The 27,975-nt window shown below is 43.0% G+C and overlaps 2 protein-coding genes across 2 annotated transcripts in view; one reads left to right on the forward strand and one right to left on the reverse strand.

Moving 5' to 3' along the window:
• The window catches only part of CEP89 (centrosomal protein 89), a 70,540-nt gene that overhangs the window by 36,869 nt on the left and 5,696 nt on the right, over nt 1–27,975 (forward strand). Inside the window, 4 exon segments of the mRNA XM_075189193.1 lie at nt 763–930; nt 5,087–5,228; nt 11,578–11,667; nt 27,791–27,960. Coding sequence (XP_075045294.1) covers nt 763–930; nt 5,087–5,228; nt 11,578–11,667; nt 27,791–27,960 — 570 coding nt within the window.
• Nucleotides 14,983–27,796, reverse strand: LOC142104496 (E3 ubiquitin-protein ligase RNF182-like). The gene is made up of 3 exons (XM_075189200.1): nt 27,660–27,796; nt 17,502–18,461; nt 14,983–16,110 (listed from the first exon to the last, which is right to left on the reverse strand). The coding sequence occupies exon 2, from the start codon at nt 18,440–18,442 to the stop codon at nt 17,738–17,740; it is 705 nt and encodes a 234-aa protein (XP_075045301.1). The 5' UTR covers nt 18,443–18,461; nt 27,660–27,796; the 3' UTR covers nt 14,983–16,110; nt 17,502–17,737.

Genomic DNA, 27,975 nt, shown 5'->3' on the forward strand with positions numbered 1-27,975 from the left:
ATCTCCCCCTTAAAGTGGAGTATGCAAAAATAAATGAAAACTGCACCCGTATTTTGAAAAGTTAATAAAGTTTGCTTAAAACACCACTTAATGTAAAATGCACATAACCTTTATATAGAACATAAGAACTTATAAGATACAAAGATGTTTGAGACAATAGGGCAATTTCTTCTGGTTGGGTTAGTAGATCTAAACTGCACCCTGTCACCACCGTATATTGAAAGCCGCCATTTTTTTGTGGGACAAAACAATCCCAGTGACAAGACAACCTCTCTTCGGCACTTAGTGCTTCTGTGATTTCATGTCACTAGTTCCTATGCGGCGGATGCTCCTTAGGACCTGTTATCTGTATATATTTGCCGCCATACTAAGAAGCTACATTACTGCAGAGCTCTTATCCATCCCATTGTCTATCTGGAACTAATCGCCTAGAGATAGGAAGCCATCGGTGTCATGCTTCATCGTGTGTTGCCCTGACTGTATTCCTTTTTAAGTTATAGGGCTGTATTTTTTTTCTCTTCCATGTTGGTGTCAATCTTAGGCCAACAAGTCTCTGCTCTCGGTAGCTCTTCAGATAACTAGCACAGAGGTCCGGCAGGCACCTCCAGACCATGGCGGAGAAATATGTCAAACACTGTCTTTCTCTCCCCATCAGACCTTAATTTAACGCAGCTCAATGTGGAATTGCTCGGAGGGCAGCGAAGATTTTTGTCTATTTCACAGATGAAATACATTGGTGTTTGATGTGCTTGTTTCCGGCAGCCACCTTCATCAGCAGCGGGAGAATAACCAGACAGAAGCCCGTGAGCTGATGGGCAAGATCTCCGCGCTACAGGCGGAGAAGAAAACTCTCCTCCTCCAGAGAATTGATTTATCAGCTGACAACAAGATCCTCGAGGCCGAAGTGGAGAAGGTTAAAAAGTCTAACAGGTTGGTTTTGTCTATAGAAACGAAATAAAAAGGTTTTATTTAATAAGAGAGTGCAAGTAAAACATATGAGCAGTAGCCATTGGCAACAAATCAAGTAACCGCTTTCTCCTTTAGATTGTAAGTTCTTGCAAGCAAGGGTATCATGTCCGCTCCTTCTTTGTAAGCGTCGTATGCACTATTGTTATGTAGAATTTGTTTGGGGCTGCAGAGTTTTAGGACTCTTGACAAATGATGATTATTGCTTGTGAGTAACAGCGCATTACTATGCAACTTTGTACCTGAGTTTGGTAAAAAAAACATTTACTTTGTTTAAAAACTAATTTAGGAGCTTTAATGGGTGTACATTGGTTTCCAGTGTACGGTGTTGTAAGGATGCTAGTTAAGGTTAAGTGAGCTTAGATGAATTTAGAGTAAGTAAAATAATAATCCTTTTTAATTTGTCTCACACAAATACTTTATAATTGCCAAATCCGGAAAGCACAGTGGTTGTTGGGGTGATGGGTTCGATTCCGACCAGGGCGCTATCTATATGGAGTTTGTATGTTCTTCCCATGTTGGTGTGGGGTTCCTCCCATACAGTCTGACACATGCTGGTTGGTTATCTGGCTTCTGACATAAATAGACCCTTATCCGGTAGTGAATTTAGGGAATAAGCGCCAATGGGCATTGATTGATTACATATTCTCTAGAAAGCGCTATAAATATAAATGGTAATAATTAGAATTAGTTAATTAAATTGATACTTTTATTTTAGTGTAGTTATTCTCATATTGTCATCTTAAGCCAAGATATATACATGTTTGATCATACCCTGGGTGTTCTTCTTGTACTGTGTATGCACTTACGGAACAACTGTTGAAGGCCGAATAGTGCTGGACAAGATGCTCAATTCGGAGCCCGGATTCTGGATCTGATTGAACAGCTGGAAACACCGATGCCCATTAACATGGAGAGGAGCTTCCTGTTCACTGAGTATGCTCTGATTTTGTAGAGTGTAGAGGTGTTGGAGAGGCTAGTCCTAAGAGCGGGATCCTGGAAGCTGGGACAGAGCTAGAAGTAGGGGTAGACGGACCAGTGTGTGGAGAGGCTAGTCTTGAGAGGCGGAATCCTGGAAGCTGGGTCAGAGTTAGAGGCTAGTCCTGAGAGCAGAATCCTGGAAGCTGGGTCAGAGTTAGAAGAAGGGGTAGATGGAAGAGTGTGTGGAGAGGCTAGTCCTGAGAGCAGGATCCTGGAAGCTGGGTCAGAGTTAGAAGAAGGGGTAGATGGAGGAGTGTGTGGAGAGGCTAGTCCTGAGAGCGGGATCCTGGAAGCTGGGTCAGAGTTAGAAGAAGGGGTAGACAGAGGAGTGTGTGGAGAGGCTAGTTCTGAGAGCAGGATCCTGGAGGCTGGGTCAGAGTTAGAAGAAGGGGTAGATGGAAGAGTGTGTGGAGAGGCTAGTCCTGAGAGCAGGATCCTGGAGGCTGGGTCAGAGTTAGAAGAAGGGGTAGATGGAGGAGTGTGTGGAGAGGCTAGTGCTGAGATCGGGATCCTGGGTCAGAGTTAGAAGAAGGGGTAGATGGAGGAGTCTGTGGAGAGGCTAATCCTGAGAGCGGGATCCTGGAAGATGGATCAGAGTTAGAAGAAGGGGTAGATGGAGGAGTGTGTAGAGAGGCTAGTCCTCAAAAGCGGGATCCTGGAAGCTGGATCAGAGTTAGAAGAAGGGGTAGATGAAGGAGTGTGTGGAGAGGCTAGTCCTGAGAGCGGGATCCTGTAAGCTGGATCAGAGTTAGAAGTAGGGGTAGACGAAGCAGTGTGTGAAGAGGCTAGTCCTGAGAGCAGGATCCTGGAAGCTGGGTCAGAGTTAGAAGAAGGGGTAGATGGAAGAGTGTGTGGAGAGGCTAGTCCTGAGAGCAGGATCCTGGAGGCTGGGTCAGAGTTAGAAGAAGGGGAAGATGGAGGAGTGTGTGGAGAGGCTAGTGCTGAGATCGGGATCCTGGGTCAGAGTTAGAAGAAGGGGTAGATGGAGGAGTCTGTGGAGAGGCTAATCCTGAGAGCGGGATCCTGGAAGATTGATCAGAGTTAGAAGAAGGGGTAGATGGAGGAGTGTGTAGAGAGGCTAGTCCTCAAAAGCGGGATCCTGGAAGCTGGATCAGAGTTAGAAGAAGGGGTAGACAGAGGAGTGTGTGGAGAGGCTAGTTCTGAGAGCGGGATCCTGGAGGCTGGGTCAGAGTTAGAGGCTAGTCCTGAGAGCGGAATCCTGGAAGCTGGGTCAGAGTTAGAAGAAGGGGTAGATGGAAGAGTGTGTGGAGAGGCTAGTCCTGAGAGCAGGATCCTGGAGGCTGGGTCAGAGTTAGAAGAAGGGGTAGATGGAGGAGTGTGTGGAGAGGCTAGTGCTGAGATCGGGATCCTGGGTCAGAGTTAGAAGAAGGGGTAGATGGAGGAGTCTGTGGAGAGGCTAATCCTGAGAGCGGGATCCTGGAAGATGGATCAGAGTTAGAAGAAGGGGTAGATGGAGGAGTGTGTAGAGCGGCTAGTCCTCAAAAGCGGGATCCTGGAAGCTGGATCAGAGTTAGAAGAAGGGGTAGATGGAGGAGTCTGTGGAGAGGCGGGATCCTGTAAGCTGGATCAGAGTTAGAAGAAGGGGTAGATGGAGGAGTGTGTAGAGAGGCTAGTCCTGAGAGCAGGATCCTGGAAGATGGATCAGAGTTAGAAGAAGGGGTAGATGGAGGAGTGTGTGGAGAGGCTAGTCCTGAGAGCAGGATCCTGGAAGCTGGATCAGAGTTAGAAGAAGGGGTAGATGGAGGAGTGTGTGGAGAGGCTAGTCCTGAGAGCGGGATCCTGGAAACTGGATCAGAGTTAGAAGAAGGGGTAGATGAAGGAGTGTGTAGAGAGGCTAGTCCTGAGAGCAGGATCCTGGAAGCTGGATCAGAGTTAGAAGAAGGGGTAGATGGAGGAGTGTGTGGAGAGGCTAATCCTGAGAGCGGGATCCTGGAAGATGGATCAGAGTTAGAAGAAGGGGTAGATGGAGGAGTGTGTGGAGAGGCTAGTTCTGAGAGCGGGATCCTGGAGGCTGGGTCAGAGTTAGAGGCTAGTCCTGAGAGCGGAATCCTGGAAGCTGGGTCAGAGTTAGAAGAAGGGGTAGATGGAGGAGTGTGTGGAGAGGCTAATCCTGAGAGCGGGATCCTGGAAGATGGATCAGAGTTAGAAGAAGGGGTAGATGGAGGAGTCTGTGGAGAGGCTAGTCCTGAGAGCGGGATCCTGGAAACTGGATCAGAGTTAGAAGAAGGGGTAGATTGAGGAGTGTGTAGAGAGGCTAGTCCTGAGAGCGGGATCCTGGAAACTGGATCAGAGTTAGAAGAAGGGGTAGATGGAGGAGTGTGTAGAGAGGCTAGTCCTGAGAGCAGGATCCTGGAAGCTGGATCAGAGTTAGAAGAAGGGGTAGATGGAGGAGTGTGTAGAGAGGCTAGTCCTGATCAGAGATACCCCAAGCAATGTTGTCTGACATTGGTAATGTCAGTTCAGGACCAGTATTGCTGCAGCTTCATACTTCTACTAGCAACCAGGTAAATGACTACTCCATTCCTGTTCCATTTTTACCGGAGCAAAGACCAAACGTGGTTTTGTGATAGGTGCTTCAGTAAGCAAACAGGTATAGTAATACATCACTTGGACAGTGACTGCTGAACAATTGGTGGTCTCTGTCCATATTATCATATATAGAATAGGCAAAACAAATCTAAATCTTGTCTGGTGAAACTAAAATATGAAACAAATTCCTCTCATTGAAGATAATATAATACTGTACAGAAACATTACATACAGCCACCTGTACCTCTATATTCTGTGCTTCCTTCCTACTATGTTCGTATCCCTCCTGATTCTATATTTCACATTGTTTTTCATTATTTCATTAGACATTGTACATTTAGCCTTATGTAATGCTCAGAATTATATCAATAAATGCAGCTCCGCAGCCCATATTACAGTTTGTTATGTGAATAATTTGAACACCGAGCAACCATATCATTATAAATACACAATTTGTCAGCTGGAATTGCAGTGTGTGATTAAGAGGCTGATGAATGAATAATGTATCGCTGTGAGCATGGCAGGCATTCCAGCCCTGGTATTACGGAGTATCGCTGCCACTGAACGGGGTTATGTCTCTGTGATTCAGGAAGATGCACAGGAGGGTCGGACACCTCAAGCAGCAGTTGGAGGACGCTGTGGAGAAGGAGGTAACGGCTCATCAGTATCTGGCCAATCTCGTGACTCTCGCCGAGAGCATCGCCGGAGAGCGGGACGAACTCATTCACGTGGTGAGCGATAAACGCCCCCTTCTCTTTACAGTCATCACGTTGTACCAGATCATTTCCATTTATGATATTAACATGATCTATATTTAAGTGGCACGGATCTGTATAAATTATGTTCCTGGGCTAAAGAGTTACATTGTACATTATATTAAGAAGGAAGTAAAGCTACGATTTGGAATTCATGTATCACAGTCTTGTGTATTACTGAGCTGAATAATATACAGGAAATAACTGAAGGGTTTATACTGGACTACATATCTTCCCTTTACCCCTTTTTTGCCTTGTTGCAAGGTCAGTGTTTCTCTTTCTGAGCCAGCAGAGTGTGAGTGAGAGGCTGGCAGACTTGCTCAGCAGAAATCCCCTGTGTGGATTGGAGGGCTCACAAACATGGGCGGGGCTAGTGATGTTACAGCAGCTTAATTGGTACACAAAAAAGTCAGTTCGGTGACCTGTATAATTTTCCATTATAACATTGTTCTAAAGATATGGGATCATAATACTTTGTTGTTCTTTTATTGTTTAACAGACCTAGGGGGTTTATTCATTAAATTGCGAGTTTGAAAAAGTGGAGATGTTTCCTATCAGATTCTAGTTGTCATTTATTTAGTACATTCTACAAAATGACAGCTAGAATCTGATTGGTTGCTATAGGCAACATCTCCACTTTTTCTGACCAGCAGTTGTGTAAATATACCCCCTAAAATGGGATGTCAGGGTAACACTGAACAGTGCGTTTTACCTTCATGTCTGAAAATGTACATTTTGGGTGCGGTTTAGAGGTCCTTTAATGATAAATTGGTTGACAGATGATTGCAGCCTGACATGTCACATGATGCTTCAATGTAAGCAGCTAATGGCTATCTACCTATAACATTACTATGTAATATACATCAGTTTATTTTTAATAGTAATCATTTTAATTCTCTAAAATTTTGTACAAGCGGCACATTCCTTATCTACGAATTAAATACGCCTCTGGGAATATTTCTGTTATATCTATATATGTGTTTTATTTGCTGCTTGCCGCTGTAATTGAGTTTATTTGTGGAGCCAGATGTTACAAGCTGTGTCCTTGATAAACTGGAGACGTGAACGTGTTTAATAGATTGTGGCATTACAGATGGAAGGCAGCAAGTTCCCTGCCCTGCGCCTCGGCAATCTCGCTGACATTCTGCACAGAGAACTTGATGTCTTCTGATGTCTGCGCCTTCATATCTATTTTAAGGTTACCTAGAAGCTAAAACATTTTCCCTGTGGAAATCTTCCCAACATGAAAGGCAGACGATGCCGTTCTCAGACGTCGTTACTGCGTTATTGTACGGACCTTCTGTATCCTGCAATAACTTCCATATCCTGAAATGTACATGATAGTATTTTAAAATGTATATATTGTATAAATTGAGAATGTATAATGTGTATATTGAATAAGAAAAAGATGGAAGTGAAAAGGATAACGTTATTCTGGGCAGCAGCCATGTTAGGAGACAAATATATTATAAATAATAAATATGTAATAATATTATCGTTATTATATATTAGTGCTCCAAGTCCGCCAAGAAAATACTGCATGGATGCACCATCTTGGAAGTACTGTGTCCCAGAGAAATATATTAAAATATTGGCAACTCTGCTATCAGTACATTTAATATAGAGAAATATCTTCTCTTGGTTGGTACAGATGGTACAGATTAGTGATGTGGTTTTGTACAGAAGTCAGCCTTAGGGCTTTGTACATAGGGGCATTCGTTATACCCAGTTAAAGTACGTTCTTATAATTATAAAATTGATGTATGTAACCCAATGTTGGCCCTCGCATTGATTAGTAAGGGCCATCCTAACGGGTCGGGTACGCTTGATGAGGAAAAATCCGACATCGACAAGCCCTCCAACTAAAATCCGAATTTCTGGCAAACCGAAGTGAAAATAAACAGACTTGCCTTCAACCCGACGCTGGAGATCTCCGATTGGATCACCATGCTGACAGCAAGTTATCCCGATTGGAGAATTTTCGCCACCGCAGCTTGACGTCATCGCGACGTCTGTCAATCAAAGTTTAAAGCGGCAATATCGGATTAAGTGTTTAAATACTTAACCTAAGGGGTTCCCACATTGCCGCTTTAAATTTATATTGACGGACGTTGCGATGACGTCAAGCTGCAACGCCGAACACTTGTCCAATCGGGATAACTTGCTGTCAGCATGGTGATCTAATCGGAGATCTCCAGCGTTGGCTTCAAGGCAAGTCTGGTTATTTTTACATCAGTTTGGCAGAAATTCGGATTTTAGTTGGAGGGCTTGTCGATGTCGGATTGGTGGTAATCGTGAAAGCGATTACCACTGATCCTAGCTGCTCCGGTCGACAGCTAGACATTCATTTGGTCAACATTCAGAAAGTTGACAATATTAGCTCGACAATTGAAATAATATAATACGGACTACATTTCAATTATCGACCTAATAATACTGTTGATGTTATTATTGTGGACTTTTCAACCCTGTCTATATTACGGCATCGGCCATATAAATGTCGATCATGAACTGTGGAATGTGTATGTATCGCACCCGGTGGAAGGACGTTGAAAGTGGTGGATGAAACCAACCCTTCTGCTTGTATTATTATACTGCAGAGTTTATACTGGTTGGCAGCGGAGTACAGGCTGATCCTGTTTCTGATTTCATGCACTAGTGGTGGGTCCATCTCTTTATTTGCCCCTTGTGCCAGTTATAAATTGATTGATCAGCCTGTCTTTTTATTTATTTTGTATCACTTTTTGGGGGGCGGCCCATGTGGGAGGTCAGCATGTGCCTCTCGGTGTGTCTGGACCCTTGATGGGGTATGTTTCTAGTCTGGAGGTATCTAAAATGTATACGTGACCTCTCATTGATATGAGTTAAGACTGTCCCGTTAACGAGCAGCTTTCTGCCTGCTTCATATCAATGTTCAGATTTTGAAATGTGTTGGTACAAGCCCAGGGGCCGCATGGTGCGGCCCTCTAGCCTGCCAATGGGCCACACATTACCGTGGATAGAACATGCTGCCAGTTTAGTATGTGTATTTTATAGTATCTAACATTGTTGCTTGTGTTCCCTTTTCAGTGTTTTGCTAGTAATACATCCAAACTTCTGCAAATGATCATTTTTATTTTGAGGGCAATCCACATCCTAAGGGGTGTTCTGTGCCTTTAATCTGGTATTCCTGATTTAGGAGGAGGAACACTTCCTTCTACATCTCTAATCAGTTGTGTCTTACTCCGTGTGATACATTGTATTACATATTGGCTACATAGAATAAGCACTCTGTACATTAAACACTGGTGTAACTGGCAGACAAGTACAGTGTGTCTGTATAGAAGGCATTATTCAGGATGACACTTGTATACATATGACACTTGTATACACATCACCGCTGTCTCTCTAATTTTAGAAGAGCATAAGTCACCTAAATGTTCCTCTTGATCTTTTGTACATCTCTTCATGGTTAAATCTAAAGGGGATATTTCTTGCTTATTCTCCTGGATCAGCGATTCACACAGTCTCTCGGCGGCGTCTCCATTCACTTAGGGTCTAAAGCGCTGATTTTTCTTGGTCATATTTCTTTACTGGTTTCCTTTCAGCTGTTAATGGTTCTCGCAGCTGATATAAATCAGAGATGAACCCTAGGACCTCTTCTCTTTCCTTTTGTACGTTGTCTCTCGGCTCACTTATCAAACCCTCTGGATTTAGCTGATGGACACACAGCAGGTTGGAAACGCAATCACATGTCGGCTCTACGGCTCTCCTACGTCTGACGCTCACCGTGAATAATATGGAGGTCTTCATCCTTCCCCGGTTAGAGATGACATCTCCGCCATTGAGTTCTAGCATTCCCAGACTCCTTGTCTTGGTGTCGCACTTAATTCTTTGTTCTTTCTCACTAAATGAATGAAGCATCGCTAAGACGCCCTTTTCTTTTGTCCCTCAACCGCTAGAACACTGATGCGTGCCCTAATTCTCTCCAGTATTGACTACTGTAATCTTTTTGTCTCCCTCCCCACTTTATTAGTCTACGATCCATCCAAAATGTTCACAAGGTGCTACATCATAATGGACAAATGGAACGTGAATCATTTGTGCTTTACAATTATTCTGTTTAACTTGGGAATGTGACAAAAGTTAATATTTTGACCATTTTAATTGGAGCAATCCTATCCAGTCATTCACAGTGAACTGAACACTTCATATGGTATAAGAGTAGTTGTATTGCTGAAATCCTTAAGTCAATATACTTTGCAGTATCTTAAGACTCTATTCAGACCTATGTTCCATTCTGAAGGAATTTACAGTGCCAATTTAATCCCAAGAAATCTGTAGCATTAAAATGGAACATATGTGACGTTGGCCAGACATGCTTTGATAATGCCTAATGACTACAAATATATTGTAATCAGTTTATATAATGTTCTCCTTTATAATGAGTCAGTTGGGGAAAAAAACATCTTGAAACTTGATGTGATTAGTATACGTTTCCTGACAAAAATGTTCCTAATTGAAATAATAGTTAATAAATGATTTACTTTCTGTCTGACTTTTAAGTCAATGGCATTTATGCTGTGAAATCAAAGCGAGTTCTTCTTTTTAATACCACTGAGCTGATCCTGTGCGATTTATGAGTTATTCATGTGGAGAAGTCCTTTAAGGTGAAGATGTTCTGCTGGAACTCTCAATGGCAGTTTTTCATTAATTATGGCAATAAAATAAATCTATTTATCCAGGCTTTGAAATGCAACTGTCTGATTAAGTAATTGAGGAGAATACAATTATAAATATGATTTGTCTTAAGTGAACTAATGGAACATTTTGTTTGTTTGACCCTTTAATATTGGAATAGCATCTAGTTGCTGATTTCATCTCTAAGACTGTCTTTATCTTCTTTGTGTCAGCAACTCACTGCAAACCTTTCCAGTTGTGGATGCTGCAGGTGACGGGGCAGTGACATGATGTGAGGAGGGGAATGGGGGCAGCAGGAAGCCACAGACTGAGAGTTATATAGTGGAAGGAGCAGGGTCCCCCAGCAGCACAGAGTATATCAGGAGATGAGTGATGTGTTAGTGAGGACAGGGCTGCAGATGACAGCGGCAATGACATGATGTGAGGAGGGGAATGGAGGCAGCGGGAAGCCACAGACTGAGAGTTATATAGTGGAAGGAGCAGGGTCTCCAGCAGCACAGAGTATATCAGGAGATGAGTGATGTGTTCGTGAGGACAGGGCTGCAGATGACAGGGGCAGTGACATGATGTGAGGAGGGGAATGGAGGCAGCAGGAAGCCACAGACTGTGCGTTATATAGTGGAAGGAGCAGGGTCCTTCAGTAGTGTACTGCTGTGATGTGAGGCTCCTGTCATACTGATGTGGGGAATTTATGGTGTCAAACGCCGCTTTGTATGAAAGAAAGTTAATTTTATATCCAACTTTTTTCTGTCCTTCAAGCAGTTTGTGTCCGTGTGTCTTTTTTATTCCATTGGGGCACATAGACTAATAATGGGATAATGCATCCTACATCACATCTACACTTTATGTTAAAGAGCTGCCAAGCCCTAGACACAAGTTGTTTTGATAACAGGGGTAGAGGAGACCTTGTAACAAGCTCATACACCACTTATGATACATATTAATGTCAAGTAGTGGCTTTATTTCTTCCTTACAATTCATGTAGCTTCATTAGTAAAATCAAACCATAAAATGTAGACTTTGTGCCAAATTTTATTCAATTGGCCGCATTACTGTAAAAATGCAGCATGCGCACTATTACCAATATTACGGTATCAGTGCGCATGATTACCGTTAATACCGTAATTTTTAACACTGGTTTTTTTGCTCAGGGAGCCGCGAGCAGATATCAAGGTTAAATGACCATATTAATAGTAATAGATTTAGCGCCGCGTTATTTGCAGCAGAATTGAATTTCCCCTTCTATGTTAAAACACAAATAAGTTTTTTTAGAATTCCAACATTTCTTTACCCCTGCACCTGTTCCGGCTTTGATGGTACCATGCTGACGCCACGCTCCTCTTCCTGCTCTGCCTATTTAAAACATCCGGATGGTGTTGAAGCCCTTCTTCTGTGTAGGTCCCATTCAATCAAATGGGACGTTCACTGGGGAAGAGCTGGTTTCTAAACGGCAGCCTGGGCAGAGGAGAATGGAGAGCAGCATGGGACTGTCTGAGACATTAGGGACCCCGGATCATCCAGTGTAGAGGTAAATAAACAGTATTACAGCTTATCACTGTAGGAAGTCATTAAAGCCCTTTCATGCTAACAATGTGCTTTATCTGTAATCATTACTATACTGTAATCTGCTTGTACTTTCTTTTAGGCCAAAGGGTTGGAAGCAGAAAAGCACGGGGTGTTATCTAAGATGATGGAAGGCAGCGTGCGCCTGGGGAGACTGGAAGAGATGGTGAAGGTAATGTAACATCGGAGGAAGCAGGAAGTGAAGTTAAATTGATGTTAAATTAAAATATTGTAGTGTACTACTCCTCCTGCAGGCTGCTTCGGATGGGTGCTAGAACGGATTCCAAAATGTGGAAAATCCTCCGCTAACTTCTGGCACCTACTCTGGAGCTGCCCTGTAGTGGGGGACTTTTTGCGGCGGTTGGTGACGTTGTATCCAAAACACGGGTGTGGAGATACCATTATTATACCCTAAGACGTGTATATTTGGTTTAGGTGTCGATCTATAACTGGGGAGGTCAGCGACTAGATATGTCACTAATCTTTTCACCCTCGCTAAAGTTGCAATAGCCATAATGTGGACGGCACGGGAAGGGCCTGACGTTGGTGCATGGTTAACTTTGGTAAATTCTGCAGTGAGCGGCGAACGATTTACTTATCAGTCTCGTGGTAACGTGCAATAATATTATAAGGTGTGGTCTAGGTGGGCGAAATCGAGGTATGCGGTCAGTTCGCTGGCAGCCGACTTTGACCCAATATAAATTACTAGTAGGGGTCTGTTAGTTGGGGTGCAGGGATCTACGTAACACCTGTATAGGCTTGCAGCGTATTTCTGTGTGTGTTATATTATAATGTATATTTAAGCTATATGTTTTATGGCATACTGTACTCTAATATACTCATTTAGATATATATTGTGAAGATTTAACTATGTGATTGTTGGAATAACTTTTCTACTTCTGGTTTAAGTCATGACTTGTTTGTATGCTTAATCCTTTGTGGAACTACAACATCTATCATTGTACCCATGGTTTATTTTGTTTGTTATGTTTTCTTTGTGTTTAAAACTAATAAAAAAAAGTTTGATTAAAAAAAAAATTAACATATTGTATAGATGCAAATCACACCATTTTAATATTTGTAGAATTTTAGAATTCAAAGCTGACCCCTCCCCCCTATTTGTCGCAGGGAAGTACTGTAATTTAGCAGGCTCTGAATTCTCTGCTGTATATTTAAACCCTGTGCATTGCATACCTCCCAACGGTCCCTATTTTGGCGGAACTTCCCAATTCGCGGCCCACAGAGGCTGCAGTCCTTACAGGACAAGTGGTTGAGGTTTTGAGCATCGGACAGAGCATGATCACTGTGGTTCTAGGATTCTGTGACATCTTCTCACTGTAGCAAGTCCGCCTGTTTTCATTGGCTGAGACCGATCACATGATGTTATGTTCACCAGATCAGCTGAATATGCCAATAGCTAGTTTATATAGTCACTAATGCCTTTTATCAGTTCAGAAGGGCATTAAACAGCATTAATAATCTTTTAGGATGGGGTTTTAATTAAATGGACTGATCTTGTTGTTTTGCCGTCACATTTTTCTGATCGGTGTGTGCTGTGTGGTTCTTATCTCCACTTGCTAATGATGCTCCCACAGCCTGTTCTGCAGCATCGCGTTCTCCCACAATAATAAGCTGACAGCGACATTCATGAAAAGAGTGAGAAATAGAAGTACAGCGTCATGTTCTCTCATTTAATCCTACTGCAGCTCCCACGCACTGTACCGCCAGTCCTGGAATTCCGAAAAGTAAAGTGACTCATGGAACTGAACTGTAATTGGGGCTGGGATAGCGAGACAAATTGTACAGATCTCTGTGCGGATTGTTATAAAGATGTTTGATTATATCTATTATTTATCTATCTCATACGTGGAAACTGCATCAAACGGGTGGGCTGAAAGTTTAGGAGTAATGATATTACTTTACTGGAGAGTTGTTGATTGAACAACTGCAAAGGAATTTAAACTTCTTTGTGTAAACCTTGGTCATTACTGAGAATGAGACATTAATTAAAAAAACCATATTCTCATTTCATATAGAGATGTGACAGGAGCCAGCGGTGCTGTAACATTTACGTCCTTGGATTGGCTTTGTTTTGGTTTACATAAAGCCTGGACTCCCGCTTGCAGGAAGGGGAGACTCCAAGGAGTCTTCCTCTCTTTGTAAGACGGTAAATCAAGCTCACCAGCATGGGCAGGGTTTATCAAAACGTATCATGGTGAGATCTGAATCAATCTGATCATTTCAGAGTGCACTTTACAGATTTATACCTCAACGTTTTTATCTCTACCAATTGGGATGATCTACTGATGTAAAAACGTTGCTCAACACAATAGCACTAGTCTGACATTTGTTTCATACTTGCACTAGGGTTATAGCATTTTGCAGATTGGTTGCAGTACGGTTTTTTATCTTAGTATATAAACTCCAATGTCTTTTTCTTCCAAAGTTAGTCAGTAGTGTCGCAGACTTTGGGATATCAATCATAAAAATAGTATTACGTAGTCAACTATATTATAAACTTGGCCTACATACACAGGTGGCAGCCAATTTAAAAAGTTTATCACTAGTGTCAAAAGACTTGCGAGTAGATTACCTCTTTGTTAGGTAAAAGCTGGCCTTGTTTTATTACTGTGCTTATAAAGCAGTGAGTATGTTAGTGAGAAATATATATAATATATATAGTGTGTGTGTGTGTTAACAATAATGTATTGTCCTTCCAATAGGGGATTAATTATGATATTTAGGGGAGTAGTGCACCTTCTGTCTGCATATCCAGCAGAAAACTGTCCCAGAAAGAAGTATTTATTTGCATGCTTAGCAACTATGTAAGTGATTGGCTTGCAGTCTCCTAAGTAACGGGTTCTCCCTTAACAAATTAGTAGATTGACGAATAGGACCATGGTCTGAACATTCATCGCAGTTGTAAAGGTAAATAACTGAGAATTAATCAGCGACTGCAGTCTGTTGGATGTGTCTTATTGCTGTCTGTGATGGATGGAGGAGGAAGTACTCCATTGCACTATATATATATATATATATATATATATATATATATATATATATATATATATATATATATATATATATATATATATATATATATATAGCTGCAGTGGAATGTCTGGTTAAGGCTGATGAACACTGCATTACCTTCAAGTAATACGTATATCAGAGAAGGTGAAGGGGAGCGTAGGACAAGTGGAGGAATGTGGACAGGAGTATTGCTCCCCCTTTTCTATAACACGCCTGCAGCATGGCTGATAATCGGCCATGGGTACTGGGCCCATATAAATGTACAAGTGGCTTTGACTTGTGTCCAGGGCCACAAAGAGGAATTTCGGGCCCCGTCACAGCAGCTTCTTGGGGCCTTTTCACACAGGCAAGTCAGGGCCCCAGTACTTTGTACCTGCTTCCCCCCCCGCTTGTGTCTATGATGTTTTGTTAACAATCACCTCCGACCTTCCTAATAACTGCACTCTGATTAATGTAATATTCAATGAAATATTTTGCATTTATTAGAAACATGACGTTTACATGATACACATTTATGTCTGATATTACATAGAGCACAAACTTGTCTTACGTAAATTATAAGCCACCTTCAGACCCCTTCTTGGTGGTTCATTTCTGAACGCTTGTGCTTCACGTTATTACCACCAGCATTTCTTCCCTGTCCAGCTAAACCAACAGCTTTGTCTCGTATATTCTGAGATAGGGACCCCACATAAAACATGGTAAAAAGAAAACGACTTTGCATTGTGACTTCTTGTTTTATTATGGGCAGTGCCTATGGAATGTTACCTGGCATATGTTATATTACCATATATTCAGGGAGATGGCGGCGAGGTGTTGAAATAAAAATAGCCCCCAAGTGTGAAAGACGTGGAAGTGGACCGTGGTCTGCATCTCAAACAGATTCTAACATGTGGGTGTACAGCTCTGGCCGACCTATAACTAAACTCTGCTTACAAAACTGCTCCAACACTATAATAGGAAAAGGCAAACTCTTCTCTGTGTCTGCTTTAGCCGGAGAGGCCAAAAGGCCACAAAATAGCTTTAGATTAAAAGCAATTTCCTGGGCAGGCAAGACAGAAACGTGTCTGCCTGGCACAGCTTCCAGAATGGCGGCCACCCAATTAGGCACGTCCGTGGACTCAGCCGATGGATCACGCAGAGAAGAAATGTTGCAGGAGTGCGCTGTCTCACAACTTGGTGACACATGTAAAGTCTCTCTAAAGAGGACTTTAAGAAGTCTGATGCATCAACTTACAGATACATTTATTTATTTTTTGGTCCACTACCTGTAGTTTGCCTCGTGGGTAATCTGTGGCTGCTAGGAAGAGCAAGTTTGTTACAGCACTTGTGCAATAATCGGAATATCATGAAGTATTTATGAACCTTTTTTTCGTTCATATTTTTCTATTTCTGATGGCTGCGCAGTTTACTGCCGCAGCTTTTAGGACAGTTCGTCCAAAGGCAACACTTGGCCCCGTCCACTGGAAGCCGGACCACAAGCAACAAACCATCGGATTAACGTTTACGGCTAACTTGTTACATTAGCCGCGTGCGTCATTATAGAGCGTGTTCTGCACCCGTTTTCAGGCCAGCTGCAGACCTAAATGAGAAAAGAAAATTATTTCATTACTAATGAGGTTCATGGAGTTTACATGTGATAGTCACTAACGAGCATGGTAGAAAAAAACAATCTATTATTTCATAGAATTAGTCTGTCAAGGGCACCGGTCTTTCATCAGTGTCTCTTAAAGAGGCTTTTTACTGCAATGAACAGTGAAGGACCTGAGATTGGAATAAACTGCTGTGGCTTCTATTCAGGATATTGCAATTAGTCCCTTGGGGAATCGTTGTTATCAACTCTACACAATTAAGTCATTTCTTGTACTAGGCAGCCTAGTTTCTTGCTAGCTTTGAATCTCTTTTTTTTGTTCTTCTGTGCATAAGAGTCCTTAAGGCGATTACTACTCTCTACATCCAGGGCTTTGTTTTCAGTTTTGTCATAATGGATTATTATCCAGATAGAATTACCCATTTATGTCCGTAAGATCAGAGAGCAGTAACCGGTTTAAAGAGCTGCAACAAAGAGAAAGTATACAGCTTCTAAGTTCATGTGAACCTGCTGGAAGTTTTCATTAGAAGATGGACACACGTCAGTTGGCAAATAGACCCCTATTTGTTTACATATTTGCAGTTTTGAATATGTTGGACGAGCTAAAATTCATGTTAATAAAACTTGACAGGCACCTACACCGCCCCCTTTATTACAATAATGTTGTTGCAATCTAAAAACAGAATTTTGGGCTGCTTTAAAGTGCAGCAATCACCTGCTCAGCGGAGTCATCATTGCGTTGGCTGATTAAGGGTAATGTGTGGCCCCTGAAGTCTATCAAGTTGCTCATCACTGCTTTATAGTGACAAAATAATGGGGCTGCTATTTAAAAAAAATAAAACAAAAAGTACCCCCATTAAAAACCCCACAGTAGAGTACTGTACTATGCTGGTGTTGGCACATTGCCTTTGTTTAGTGGTTTCTGTGTTTCAAAACGGCAACCAAACTGTTGGCGGAAGGGAGGGAGTTACACAATACCTGCCGTCAGCTTGGCTATTGCTGTCAGCACAACTAAACTATCTGCTGGTGACAACAGAGAATAGCTACAGTGGTTCTTGGTAAAGCAAGTGACAGCCAAATGCTGACCCAACAAAAGTCCAGATAAAATTTGGGTGCTAGTTAAGATAGAACATATATTCCCAAGAGTTTTCCCAACTTCCCTGCAGAGACTTAACTTGCTCTCCCAAACATCAGATCCTACCCTGGGATGACCTTTGACCAAGTACATCCGTCAGTTCCTAAGTACCCCGTCGCATCACGTGTGGTGCAGTTGGGGAATTTCGTACACTTATTAAATTTGTCATTGAACTCGAAATCGGCATATTTCTGAAATTCTTAAATAAGTACTGCTCAAGTAGTTCTCAAAGAATAAGGTACTTTACCTCCTATAGAATTACTTAGAACCTCTTGAATGATTATATCTTTAAACAAACAATATCCACATGACGAGAAGGCAGACTTTTTACTGTGTAGACTTGATTTAACGCCACATTCCAGTAGAATTCATTATACATTACATATATAAAGTTTGCGATTAACAAAACCTCTCCCCTTACTGGCCGTTCCGTTACCAGTCTATGGTTTATTAGGACTTCTCTGTGCCATCTCTCAACATTCGTCAACTTCTCGAGGAGCAGTCGCACATTCCTTGGCACAGGCACTGGCAGAAGCCGTAGACCAGGCAGACAGTCAGACTAGAGGGCACCAGACTGACGCACACAATCCCAAGCGTCACTTTCTGAATCACCAGCAGGTAAATCCCCAGGGGCAGAGATCCAAAGTAGAAAAAACCAAGGAGCCAGACTAGTATCCTCGGGACGTGGTTGCACAGTTTGGAGAAAAGGTCATGGTCTATCTGACCGTGTGAACTTATGGAAGCCGAGTCCAGGCTGTGTTCCGCATAGTAGTCGGAGATGGTGTTTTGACTCGGCGTCTGAGTAGAGTCTCTTTGTACTTCCATTATTGTGATTACTAAGCAGTTAGAAGATCCATGAGAAGGACTAGAAGAAGATAGAGTTTTTGGCGTTAACACCACTTCATTGCTGTCTGAATTGCAAAGCACTTTCTCGGCCAGCTTTGACAAAACGTTGGTGTCGTCCGGCAGCCCCGCCACCTCGTCTTCCTGTAGCTCGGTCTCATTGCGACAGAAGGGGCAGCTGATGGCCGGAGATCCCCCTGTTATGTTGAGTATCTTGGACAGACATCTCGCACAGACACGGTGAAGGCAGTCTAGGATCTTGGGCTTGCGGCCATGAGCATTGAATTTCTGGTAACATATCTTACATTCCAGCTCGTCCGTCGTTAGCGGTTCCTCCGAGCTCATCTTTTGACCTGGCGAGCAGCTGAAAGATAACCAGATATTACACCAATCGAATGGATCATATGGTGGTATTTAAAGTGCGCGTTTCATTTACATACTGTACAGTCTAGGGAGTCATTTTATGCACTAATCCTGTATTTGTGAGAATGCAGCCTATCCGTTCACTAAGCAGCAGTCACATCGCTGAAGTACCAAACAAGGCGACTATATTGGGGGCTGAAGCAATGGTCAAATGTAGCTGCCTTCACTAGAAACGTGTTGATGTTATATTACAGGCATTCACTATTCTATTCTACAGTTTACATAGATTTATATCTTCAAATAAAGTCTATACTGACATTGAATATTTGATCCAAGTAGTTTGAATATAGGAATCAGTGAGACTTTCTACAGGATCGCGAGGGAAGAAATATTATAATTATACAGCCATCCTAAATTGTTCTTTCCAGATCCAATTGTGCAATAATGGTGCTCTCCTCTAGTGTACTATTAAGTGAGTTCCCTAGTCTCATAGTGACCAGATCCATACCACAGTTCCCTTATGAGTGTGAAAAGAGCCTCTCTTGACTGTGCTGCTGGGGTACCCTGCTCATTCCACTACATAATTCTCAGCCTGCAGCTTCCCTTCAATCCCATCCTCCCATCACAAAACAGTCCTGTCCTTGTTTCTTCCTTCCTCTGACAAGATCCACACTCATCTCTTGAAATACTCTGTGCTGCCGGGAAAATTATGATAACCCGATGGTTGCAGGTTGTGCGAACCTAGTGTCCAAAAGCAATATATAGAATTGCACCACTTAGCTAGTATCTTACTGGTAATATAATATCCAGCAAATATATAGTATTTACAAATCAATGTATACCAAACCATTACACCCACATGTCCAAACACTTCACATATACATAACTCACAGTGCAGAACACACTTTGCATGAATATTATGCTTTATCCTCCTTTATAATGGTTAATAAGTTCTTGGTTTTCATATAGCGGTGGACAGGGAGAAAAGATGGCGGCACACCGACCTCGCCATGTATATAGATACACAATGTTTCTTGTGCGGCTCTTTAAACCCGGTAGCCACCTTTTTATTAGCAATTGTTTGTGATATAAGTAAATGTGATGTTCTACAAGTAAATGAAGATTATATTTATTTAAAGGGCACCAGTTCCTACTAACACATTCCTGTTTCAATGGGATACATTAAAAGCGTCATGCAGAATAGAGTTTTTTTTCCCCCTGTAAAGGGTTAACTGACAGAGAGAACTTTCTATCTCCATTACTTCTGATCTCCTGGAAGAAAGCAGAAGAGAGTGTTTATATTGGATGACAGTATCTGCCCTCATCCCCCATCATAATGCGGTTATACACTGAGCGCACCCTATTATCTGCACATAACAAACATACAGAGGAAAAGAAACGGCGTTCAGTGGAAATAATCGGGGACATTTGTCAGCCTGTTCTCTGGTGCAAAATCTAGGACAAAGTTAAATGTTGTAAATAGCCTGAGAAGGAGCCATAATATCAGGATATCACAATGAGCTGCAGGAACAGCAATATGTTGTAGATCTGCCGCAACGGGTGCATTGTCGGCGGTGTGAGTGTCGCAGGTACGTTCCTGCAGGTCTGTGATGTTACAGTTTCAGCACTTGTTCCACGGAGTGGATCAGGGAACAAAAATGTCATCAAATGTCCGATAAATATAGCGGAAAAGAACGCCTACTCTAAAAGCACCTTTATATGTTTAATACACATTATCCCTTCCAGTCCCCTCACTCATAAATAACTCTTACAAATAATGTATGACAGCTGTTTCCAACACACATATATATAGATTTAGGGATCTGTTATCCAGGCAAGGAGGTGCCTATAGCAATTAATCAGATTGTTCCTGTAATATATGGCTGTCACTGGGGTGTAATTGGGCAATATATGGTTGGTAATGGTGTTTTCTGAGCAATATATGACAGGCGATTGGGGACGACGGAGGCTTGCACTGGGTGGTTGATTTGTACCTACCCAATCCTCATGTAAGTATACTGGCCAGCTAGTCCTCCCAGTACCAGGATATGGGAGTGATAGTTATACTCTTTATTAGTCATTGATCTTCATCTCAGCAGATTGTGACGATGTGTTATCTATAGAGGTCCTGTAATAAGATACCTTCATGATTACAGTACGACAAGTACCTTAACCGCATATTACCTTCTATGTGTGCATGTGAGGACTTATAGTACAGCAGCAATGGGGAAGTGTCTGTCCTTTCTATGTTGTTGTCCAGGCCTTATGTGTGTGGAAATTGGGGTGTGACACATATGTTCGACAGTTACATGATCGATATTTATATCGTCAACACCGTAATATACATAGGGTTAGAAAGTTGACAGTATTAATCGGTCGACAATTGGAATATCGGCAGTATTGTTGGGTATACAGTCGGAATATTGGCAGTATTGTGGGGCGGACAGTCGGCGTGTCGGCAGTATTGTTGGGTGGACAGTCGGTATGTCGGCAGTTTTGTTAGTGCGACTGTCGGCAGTATTGTTAGTGCGACTGTCGGCGGTATTGTTAGGGCGACTGTCGGCGGTATTGTTAGGGCGACTGTCGGCGGTATTGTTAGGGCGACTGTCGGCGGTATTGTTAGGGCGACTGTCGGCGGTATTGTTAGGGCGACTGTCGGCGGTATTGTTAGTGCGACTGTCGGCAGTATTGTTAGGGCGACTGTCGGCAGTATTGTTAGGGCGACTGTCGGCAGTATTGTTAGGGCGACTGTCGGCAGTATCGTTAGTGCGACTGTCGGCAGTATTGTTAGTGCGACTGTCGGCAGTATCGTTAGTGCGACTGTCGGCAGTATAGTTAGTGCGACTGTCGGCAGTATCGTTAGTGCGACTGTCGGCAGTATTGTTAGTGCGACTGTCGGCAGTATTGTTAGTGCGACTGTCGGCAGTATTGTTAGTGCGACTGTCGGCAGTATTGTTAGTGCGACTGTCGGCAGTATTGTTAGGGCGACTGTCGGCGGTATTGTTAGTGCGACTGTCGGCAGTATTGTTAGGGCGACTGTCGGCAGTATTGTTAGGGCGACTGTCGGCAGTATTGTTAGGGCGACTGTCGGCAGTATCGTTAGTGCGACTGTCGGCAGTATTGTTAGTGCGACTGTCGGCAGTATCGTTAGTGCGACTGTCGGCAGTATAGTTAGTGCGACTGTCGGCAGTATCGTTAGTGCGACTGTCGGCAGTATTGTTAGTGCGACTGTCGGCAGTATTGTTAGTGCGACTGTCGGCAGTATTGTTAGTGCGACTGTCGGCAGTATAGTTAGTGCGACTGTCGGCAGTATCGTTAGTGCGACTGTCGGCAGTATCGTTAGTGCGACTGTCGGCAGTATCGTTAGTGCGACTGTCGGCAGTATCGTTAGGGCGACTGTCGGCAGTATCGTTAGGGCGACTGTCGGCAGTATCGTTAGGGCGACTGTCGGCAGTATCGTTAGGGCGACTGTCGGCAGTATCGTTAGGGCGACTGTCGGCAGTATCGTTAGGGCGACTGTCGGCAGTATCGTTAGGGCGACTGTCGGCACTATCGTTAGGGCGACTGTCGGCGGTATCGTTAGGGCGACTGTCGGCGGTATCGTTAGGGCGACTGTCGGCGGTATCGTTAGTGCGAATGTCGGCGGTATCGTTAGTGCGAATGTCGGCGGTATCGTTAGTGCGAATGTCGGCGGTATTGTTAGTGCAACTGTCGGCTGGTCGGCGGTATTGTTGGGTGGACAGTCGGCATGTCGGCGGTATTGTTGGGTGGACAGTCGGCATGTCGGCGGTATTGTTGGGTGGACAGTCGGCATGTCGGCGGTATTGTTGGGTGGACAGTCGGCATGTCGGCGGTATTGTTGGGTGGACAGTCGGCATGTCGGCGGTATTGTTGGGTGGACAGTCGGCATGTCGGCGGTATTGTTGGGTGGACAGTCGGCATGTCGGCGGTATTGTTGGGTGGACAGTCGGCATGTCGGCGGTATTGTTGGGTGGACAGTCGGCATGTCGGCGGTATTGTTGGGTGGACAGTCGGCATGTCGGCGGTATTGTTGGGTGGACAGTCGGCATGTCGGCGGTATTGTTGGGTGGACAGTCGGCATGTCGGCGGTATTGTTGGGTGGACAGTCGGCATGTCGGCGGTATTGTTGGGTGGACAGTCGGCATGTCGGCGGTATTGTTGGGTGGACAGTCGGCATGTCGGCGGTATTGTTAGGGCGACTGTCGGCAGTATTGTTAGGGCGACTGTCGGCAGTATTGTTAGGGCGACTGTCGGCAGTATTGTTAGGGCGACTGTCGGCAGTATTGTTAGGGCGACTGTCGGCAGTATTGTTAGGGCTACAGTCGGCAGTATTGTTAGGGCGACTGTCGGCAGTATTGTTAGGGCAACAGTCGGCATGTTGGCACTATTGTTAGGTCGGCAATAATATCCCTATTGCTATCCCACTAACACTAAATATACTACTTCTACATTTAATGTGTCAATCTAAATATATAATTTTATTTAGTAAAACTGGAAGTGGTTTGTAAAGCGTAATATCATTGTAGGGAAAGCTCTTTGGGTATTATACAGTGTTTACCAGGCATTGGCAGAATGGATTGGATGTTACACTTATGGATTGTAATAATTGTGCTGCACTATTAGTGGATATTCGATAAGACCTGTCATTTTATATTTCATTTTAATATTTAAATTTTTTAATAACTGGATTCTCATGAATTCTGTTTTTATCAAATGCAAATATTCTGCAAAAGGCTCAATTCCTGGTGAAGACATCATGGCAGGAGGCCACTCGCGGGCTGTCACTTGCAATCCTCAGACCTGTCACCACAATGACCCACTGCCTGCCATGACGCGGTGCGTTCTGCTGTGTGGCTTGTTACATCCTGAATAATGCATGGAAGCCGGTCCCCCAGCTGGAGGGAGGGCAGAGGCCGTGACTGCCTCTGACAGAACTCTATAGGATTCTCACTGCTGTATACACAGATCACCAAGAACATGGCTGTACTGCGTCACCAGCATCCGCCCCGCTGTAATGTAACTTCACATTATATGTCAACTGCTAATCTAAAAAGGAGATGGACTAAATCAGTGAAAAACTCACTGACATTTTTTATATATAATGGATTAGATTGTAAGCTCTGTTGGCCAGTTATGTAGTACAACAGCTTCAAAAAGTATGCAGCATCAAAGGTGGTAGGCTTAGGTGTTGTGTTTGAATAATTATACAAATTTAGTAATTACCGTATACTTCATGCTTGTGCATTCCCTCCTCCATGATTTTTGCTGGGAATTAATTGGTGGTTTGTAAAGAACAATTAGCACAAACAGGAGAAAAATATAGAACATCAACATTACACCATATGCTGTGTACACAGTGGCCCTAGGCAGGTGCCTGGTACGTCAGTATGGTGAACACAGCGCAGCGTCTGAGGGCTGAAGGCTGTTGCTCAATTTTTAGCACATTTTAGATTTGTTCCTGAAACTCTTTTTTAGGAAGCCTGTCTTCATGTTATACCATGTCAGAGAATAAGCACGTGATTGGATTTTCAACATTATTATTGACGCATTGACCTATTTATTATGTGTCGTCTCCATACCAACCACTTGAGTGTGTAAAAAGGGATAACTTCACTCTGTCTTCACATACATCACCCTGTGCGGGGTACAATTTAGCAGAAGCAAATTAATTTAAAGAACATTCCTACTATCTGCAATATCTATTTACCCCCCCCCCCCCCCTTCCCCTCTTCTATAATGGGGGATACCCCCTCCCCCTCAAAGCTACCTTTCCTGGTGCCAGGGGCACTCCTGGGGCAGTTGGGTAGTCACATCAATGATGAAAATCTATAGTTTAGTGTCTGGAGATTCCCATTACGGAGATTACCTTTATTTGGACAGTGATCGGATGTTGTGGAATAAAGCTCAGACCTCGCTGCTCCTGCATCTTACGGCAGCTGTGTGACCAGTGCCATACACTTTCATGTGTTCCATTCACAGAAACACGGGAACCTGCTGAGGTTCACATCACTAAGGGGTATATTTACTAAACTCGTTTGAAAAAGTGGAGGTGTTGCCTATAGCAACCAATCAGAATCTAGCTGTCATTTTGTAGAATGTACTAAATAAATGACAACTAGAATCTGATTGGTTGCTATAGGCAACATCTCCACTTCTTCAAACCCGCAGTTTAGTAAATATACCACTAAGCTTAACCATGAATGTATTCCTCAGCTATGTGTGCAAAGCAGCTTTTATACACCCACACTGGGCTGGGCTGGTCACAGACAACTGGGCCCAATGTGGTAATATTGGTGCAGTATACTGGCATCGTGACCATATAGCGGCCCCAACGCCCAGCATAGCGGAGGCTTGTTGCCCTCTCTGTCCAGAGAGAGGAGATCTCTGTCCTTATTGTCAGTCAGCACATTAATGCATTGTCCATGTGAAACCCCCCCTCCCCCACCCCTTGGTGGTTTTGTCTGACTTTTTTCAGAGTGGGGTTAGGGGTTAATTATGCTTCCAACTACCATACAATGAGAACCTGGAAGTACCCAGACAAGAAGCTTTACAGCACTGGTGGGGGTTAGGTCTCCCAAGCTGTGCGGACCCTCACATTGGTCTCCCAGCTCTGTTATTCAGAAGGGGGTTATCCTTTAAGAACATGTTACAGCAGGGCTATAAATAGTACCATTTGTATTCTCTAATCACTAATGACATCACTGAGCTGTGGGCCAGGTCATGTGTTTCTGTGATGTCACCGATTTTCTAGTGAACTGATAGGCTGAGTATTGGTTCAGCCCACAAAATGGTCGCCCTGTAGCGACAAGTGCCCTTTAAAGTTGGTCTGTCCACCCCATATTAAAGAACAATGGTGTCTTATTTATCTCACTGGCTTTGTATTAAAAGCAGAAATTGCGTTTGTCATCATCCACCATCATCTTCTGTCCCAGACCTGCAACAGCCACATTTATTTTTGTACTATCAGTCTGCTGTTCAGTCTGTCTCTCCCCTCTCAATCACCTACTGCAGTTAGTGACAGAACAAATAATGTAAGGAGTAAACATTTGGGGAACAAATGTTCATAGAGAAATTGCTTCCTGTATAAAAACACAATCGATTGAGGTGTTGCCCATAGCAACCAATCAAATTCTAGCTGTCATTTATCTAGTGCAGTCTGCAGAATGATAGCTAGAACCTGATTGGTTGCTATGGACAACACCTCCAGTTTTCACTATTTCACTAGTTTACATTGTTACCCAATGTCTGTAATATATAACAAAGTCTGAAAGCATTTAAATATATATGTATTGATTCACAAATGTATTATTATCCTTTATAAAGCACCAACATATTTATGCAGTGCTGTACAATAAACGGCTCATGATACAAATATCATGCAATTATCGTTATTGTATAAGACTGCCACTTATTCCAGCTATTGTTTTCCGTTAAGATTACACAGAAAATTCATATAGGTGTCAGTCATTAAATAAAGGAACATGACAGATCTATTATTGGACTCTCGTCTAACAAGCAGTCAAGGACATTGCTTTCCAAAGACATCCATTAATATTAATTTCCACTCGTATAATATGTGACCGTGATTCATCCATTATTAATCCATGGGAAGACTGAAAGCGTTGCCTTAGCCGTCTGATAAATGTTCTTCAAGAGAGACTAAATTAGCTGCATAATTTGTACTCTCAGAGCCGCGCCTGATGACAGACTGCTATTAACAGTGGCTGGTATCACTAAATCGTATCAGTGTCTGATAATTAAAGTCGCTATCAGCTTGTGAACAGCCCGTCCCGATGTGCGAGAGTTTGTGTCCTGCGAATAAGCGATCGCACATCAAGTCGCCGGGGTTAGCGTCTAATTAACAACTTAGACCTCGTTGCAGTCTTTCCATTGCTTGAGCCTCTGCCCAGAGAGGACAATTTTATTAATTGGTTTTAATAGAAAAGAAAATGGTTTTGTGGTATTAATATTTATTTGAGGTTTAGCCCAATTGTGGCACTCGTTTCAATTATAGGTCACTGTCATTTTTATTAAATCATAATGCAAAACGCTTTTGGCCTTTTATGACCTCTGATCCCTAGGCATAAAAAGCTTTGTGAATAGAATTAAATTTAGCTTTGCTGGTTAATTTTATCAGTGTACCATCTATGTGGAGTTTGTATGTTCTCCCTGTGTTTGCGTGGGTTTCCTCCAGGTGCTCCGGTTTCCTCCCGCACTCCAAAACCATACTGGCAGGTCATTGGTTATGGACAGAATTGACCCTAGTGTGTGTGGTAGAGAATTTAGACTGTAAGCTCCTCTGGGACAGGGATTGATGTGAATGATTTAAACATTTCCGGTAAAGAAAATCGTAATATGTTGCTGCTATATAAATAAAGCATAATAATAATCTATGAGCAAAACTGATTGGTTACACAATAGAAATTTGGCAGACTCCTTAATGTAACATGCTGTTAATTTGAATTCTCTTTTGTTATGATGCTGAAATATTTCCATGCTCACTGGTGTCACCGGAGTTGATGTCTTAATGTTCATCTGCAGACCTCTAAAGACCCATTTAGAACAGCCTACTAGCTGAAATTATTTGCTACTTGCAGGTCAACCTTAAGTTAGTCATTGATGACGTCACCTCTGTGAAGCTAAATTTACTTTATAGAGCACAGATAGCATTTACTGACGTGTAAATCCGTTATCAAAGCCAATATTACCTTCTAGAAACTATTTTTTAATATAAAAACACATCGGTTATCTAGATTAATCCGCTAGGTTATGACACTTCTCTGCCACCAATGCCTCTGGCATCAGAGAGGTTAAACATCTGTGACCGATGCGAAATGCTGTCTGTCTACTAGATTACAGCTTACTTGTAGCGAACGCTCTACTAGTGAACCAACTGTTAACTGCTGCAGCTTCACAGCCATTAATAAAGAATAGCTATGGATTTTAAATGTACTGCAAACTTAAAGCCTCTGTAAGACTGTGTACAGATGAATAATGCAGGAGATTGCTTTTTACAACATAAAATGGTCATTTCTGCTAAATATACACATTTGTTAATGCAAATATCCGTGAATGAGTGCTGTACGACCTTGCATCTGATTAAGGGCAGACATTGCAGACAACAGCAATTGCTGTGAAAGGAGTAGTAGACAAATTGGGAGTTTTGGGGCAGACGTACCTGACTTAGGGTATCCGCAAATCATCAGTGAGTAACAGCGGACGCGGGCATGGTAACGGACGGTGATGTGCTGCTGTAATCATCCTGGGAATTGTTCTCAGTACATACATGTCAATCTTCCCTGCTTACAGGTGTATAAGACGAAGACTGCCAGCACAGTGATTGGCATCACTCACAGGATGACAGAGCAAGAGGAAGATTTTGTTGGCAAGGCAGCCCGCTACCAGCGTGAAATGAAGCATCTCCACTGGCTGCTGCGAGACCGGCAGGAAACCCTGAATGAAGCCTTGCAGCAGAAAAGGTAAGTCAGAGATAA

Source organism: Mixophyes fleayi, chromosome 10, assembly GCF_038048845.1.
Source record: "Mixophyes fleayi isolate aMixFle1 chromosome 10, aMixFle1.hap1, whole genome shotgun sequence".
Taxonomy (NCBI): Eukaryota; Metazoa; Chordata; class Amphibia; order Anura; family Limnodynastidae; genus Mixophyes; species Mixophyes fleayi.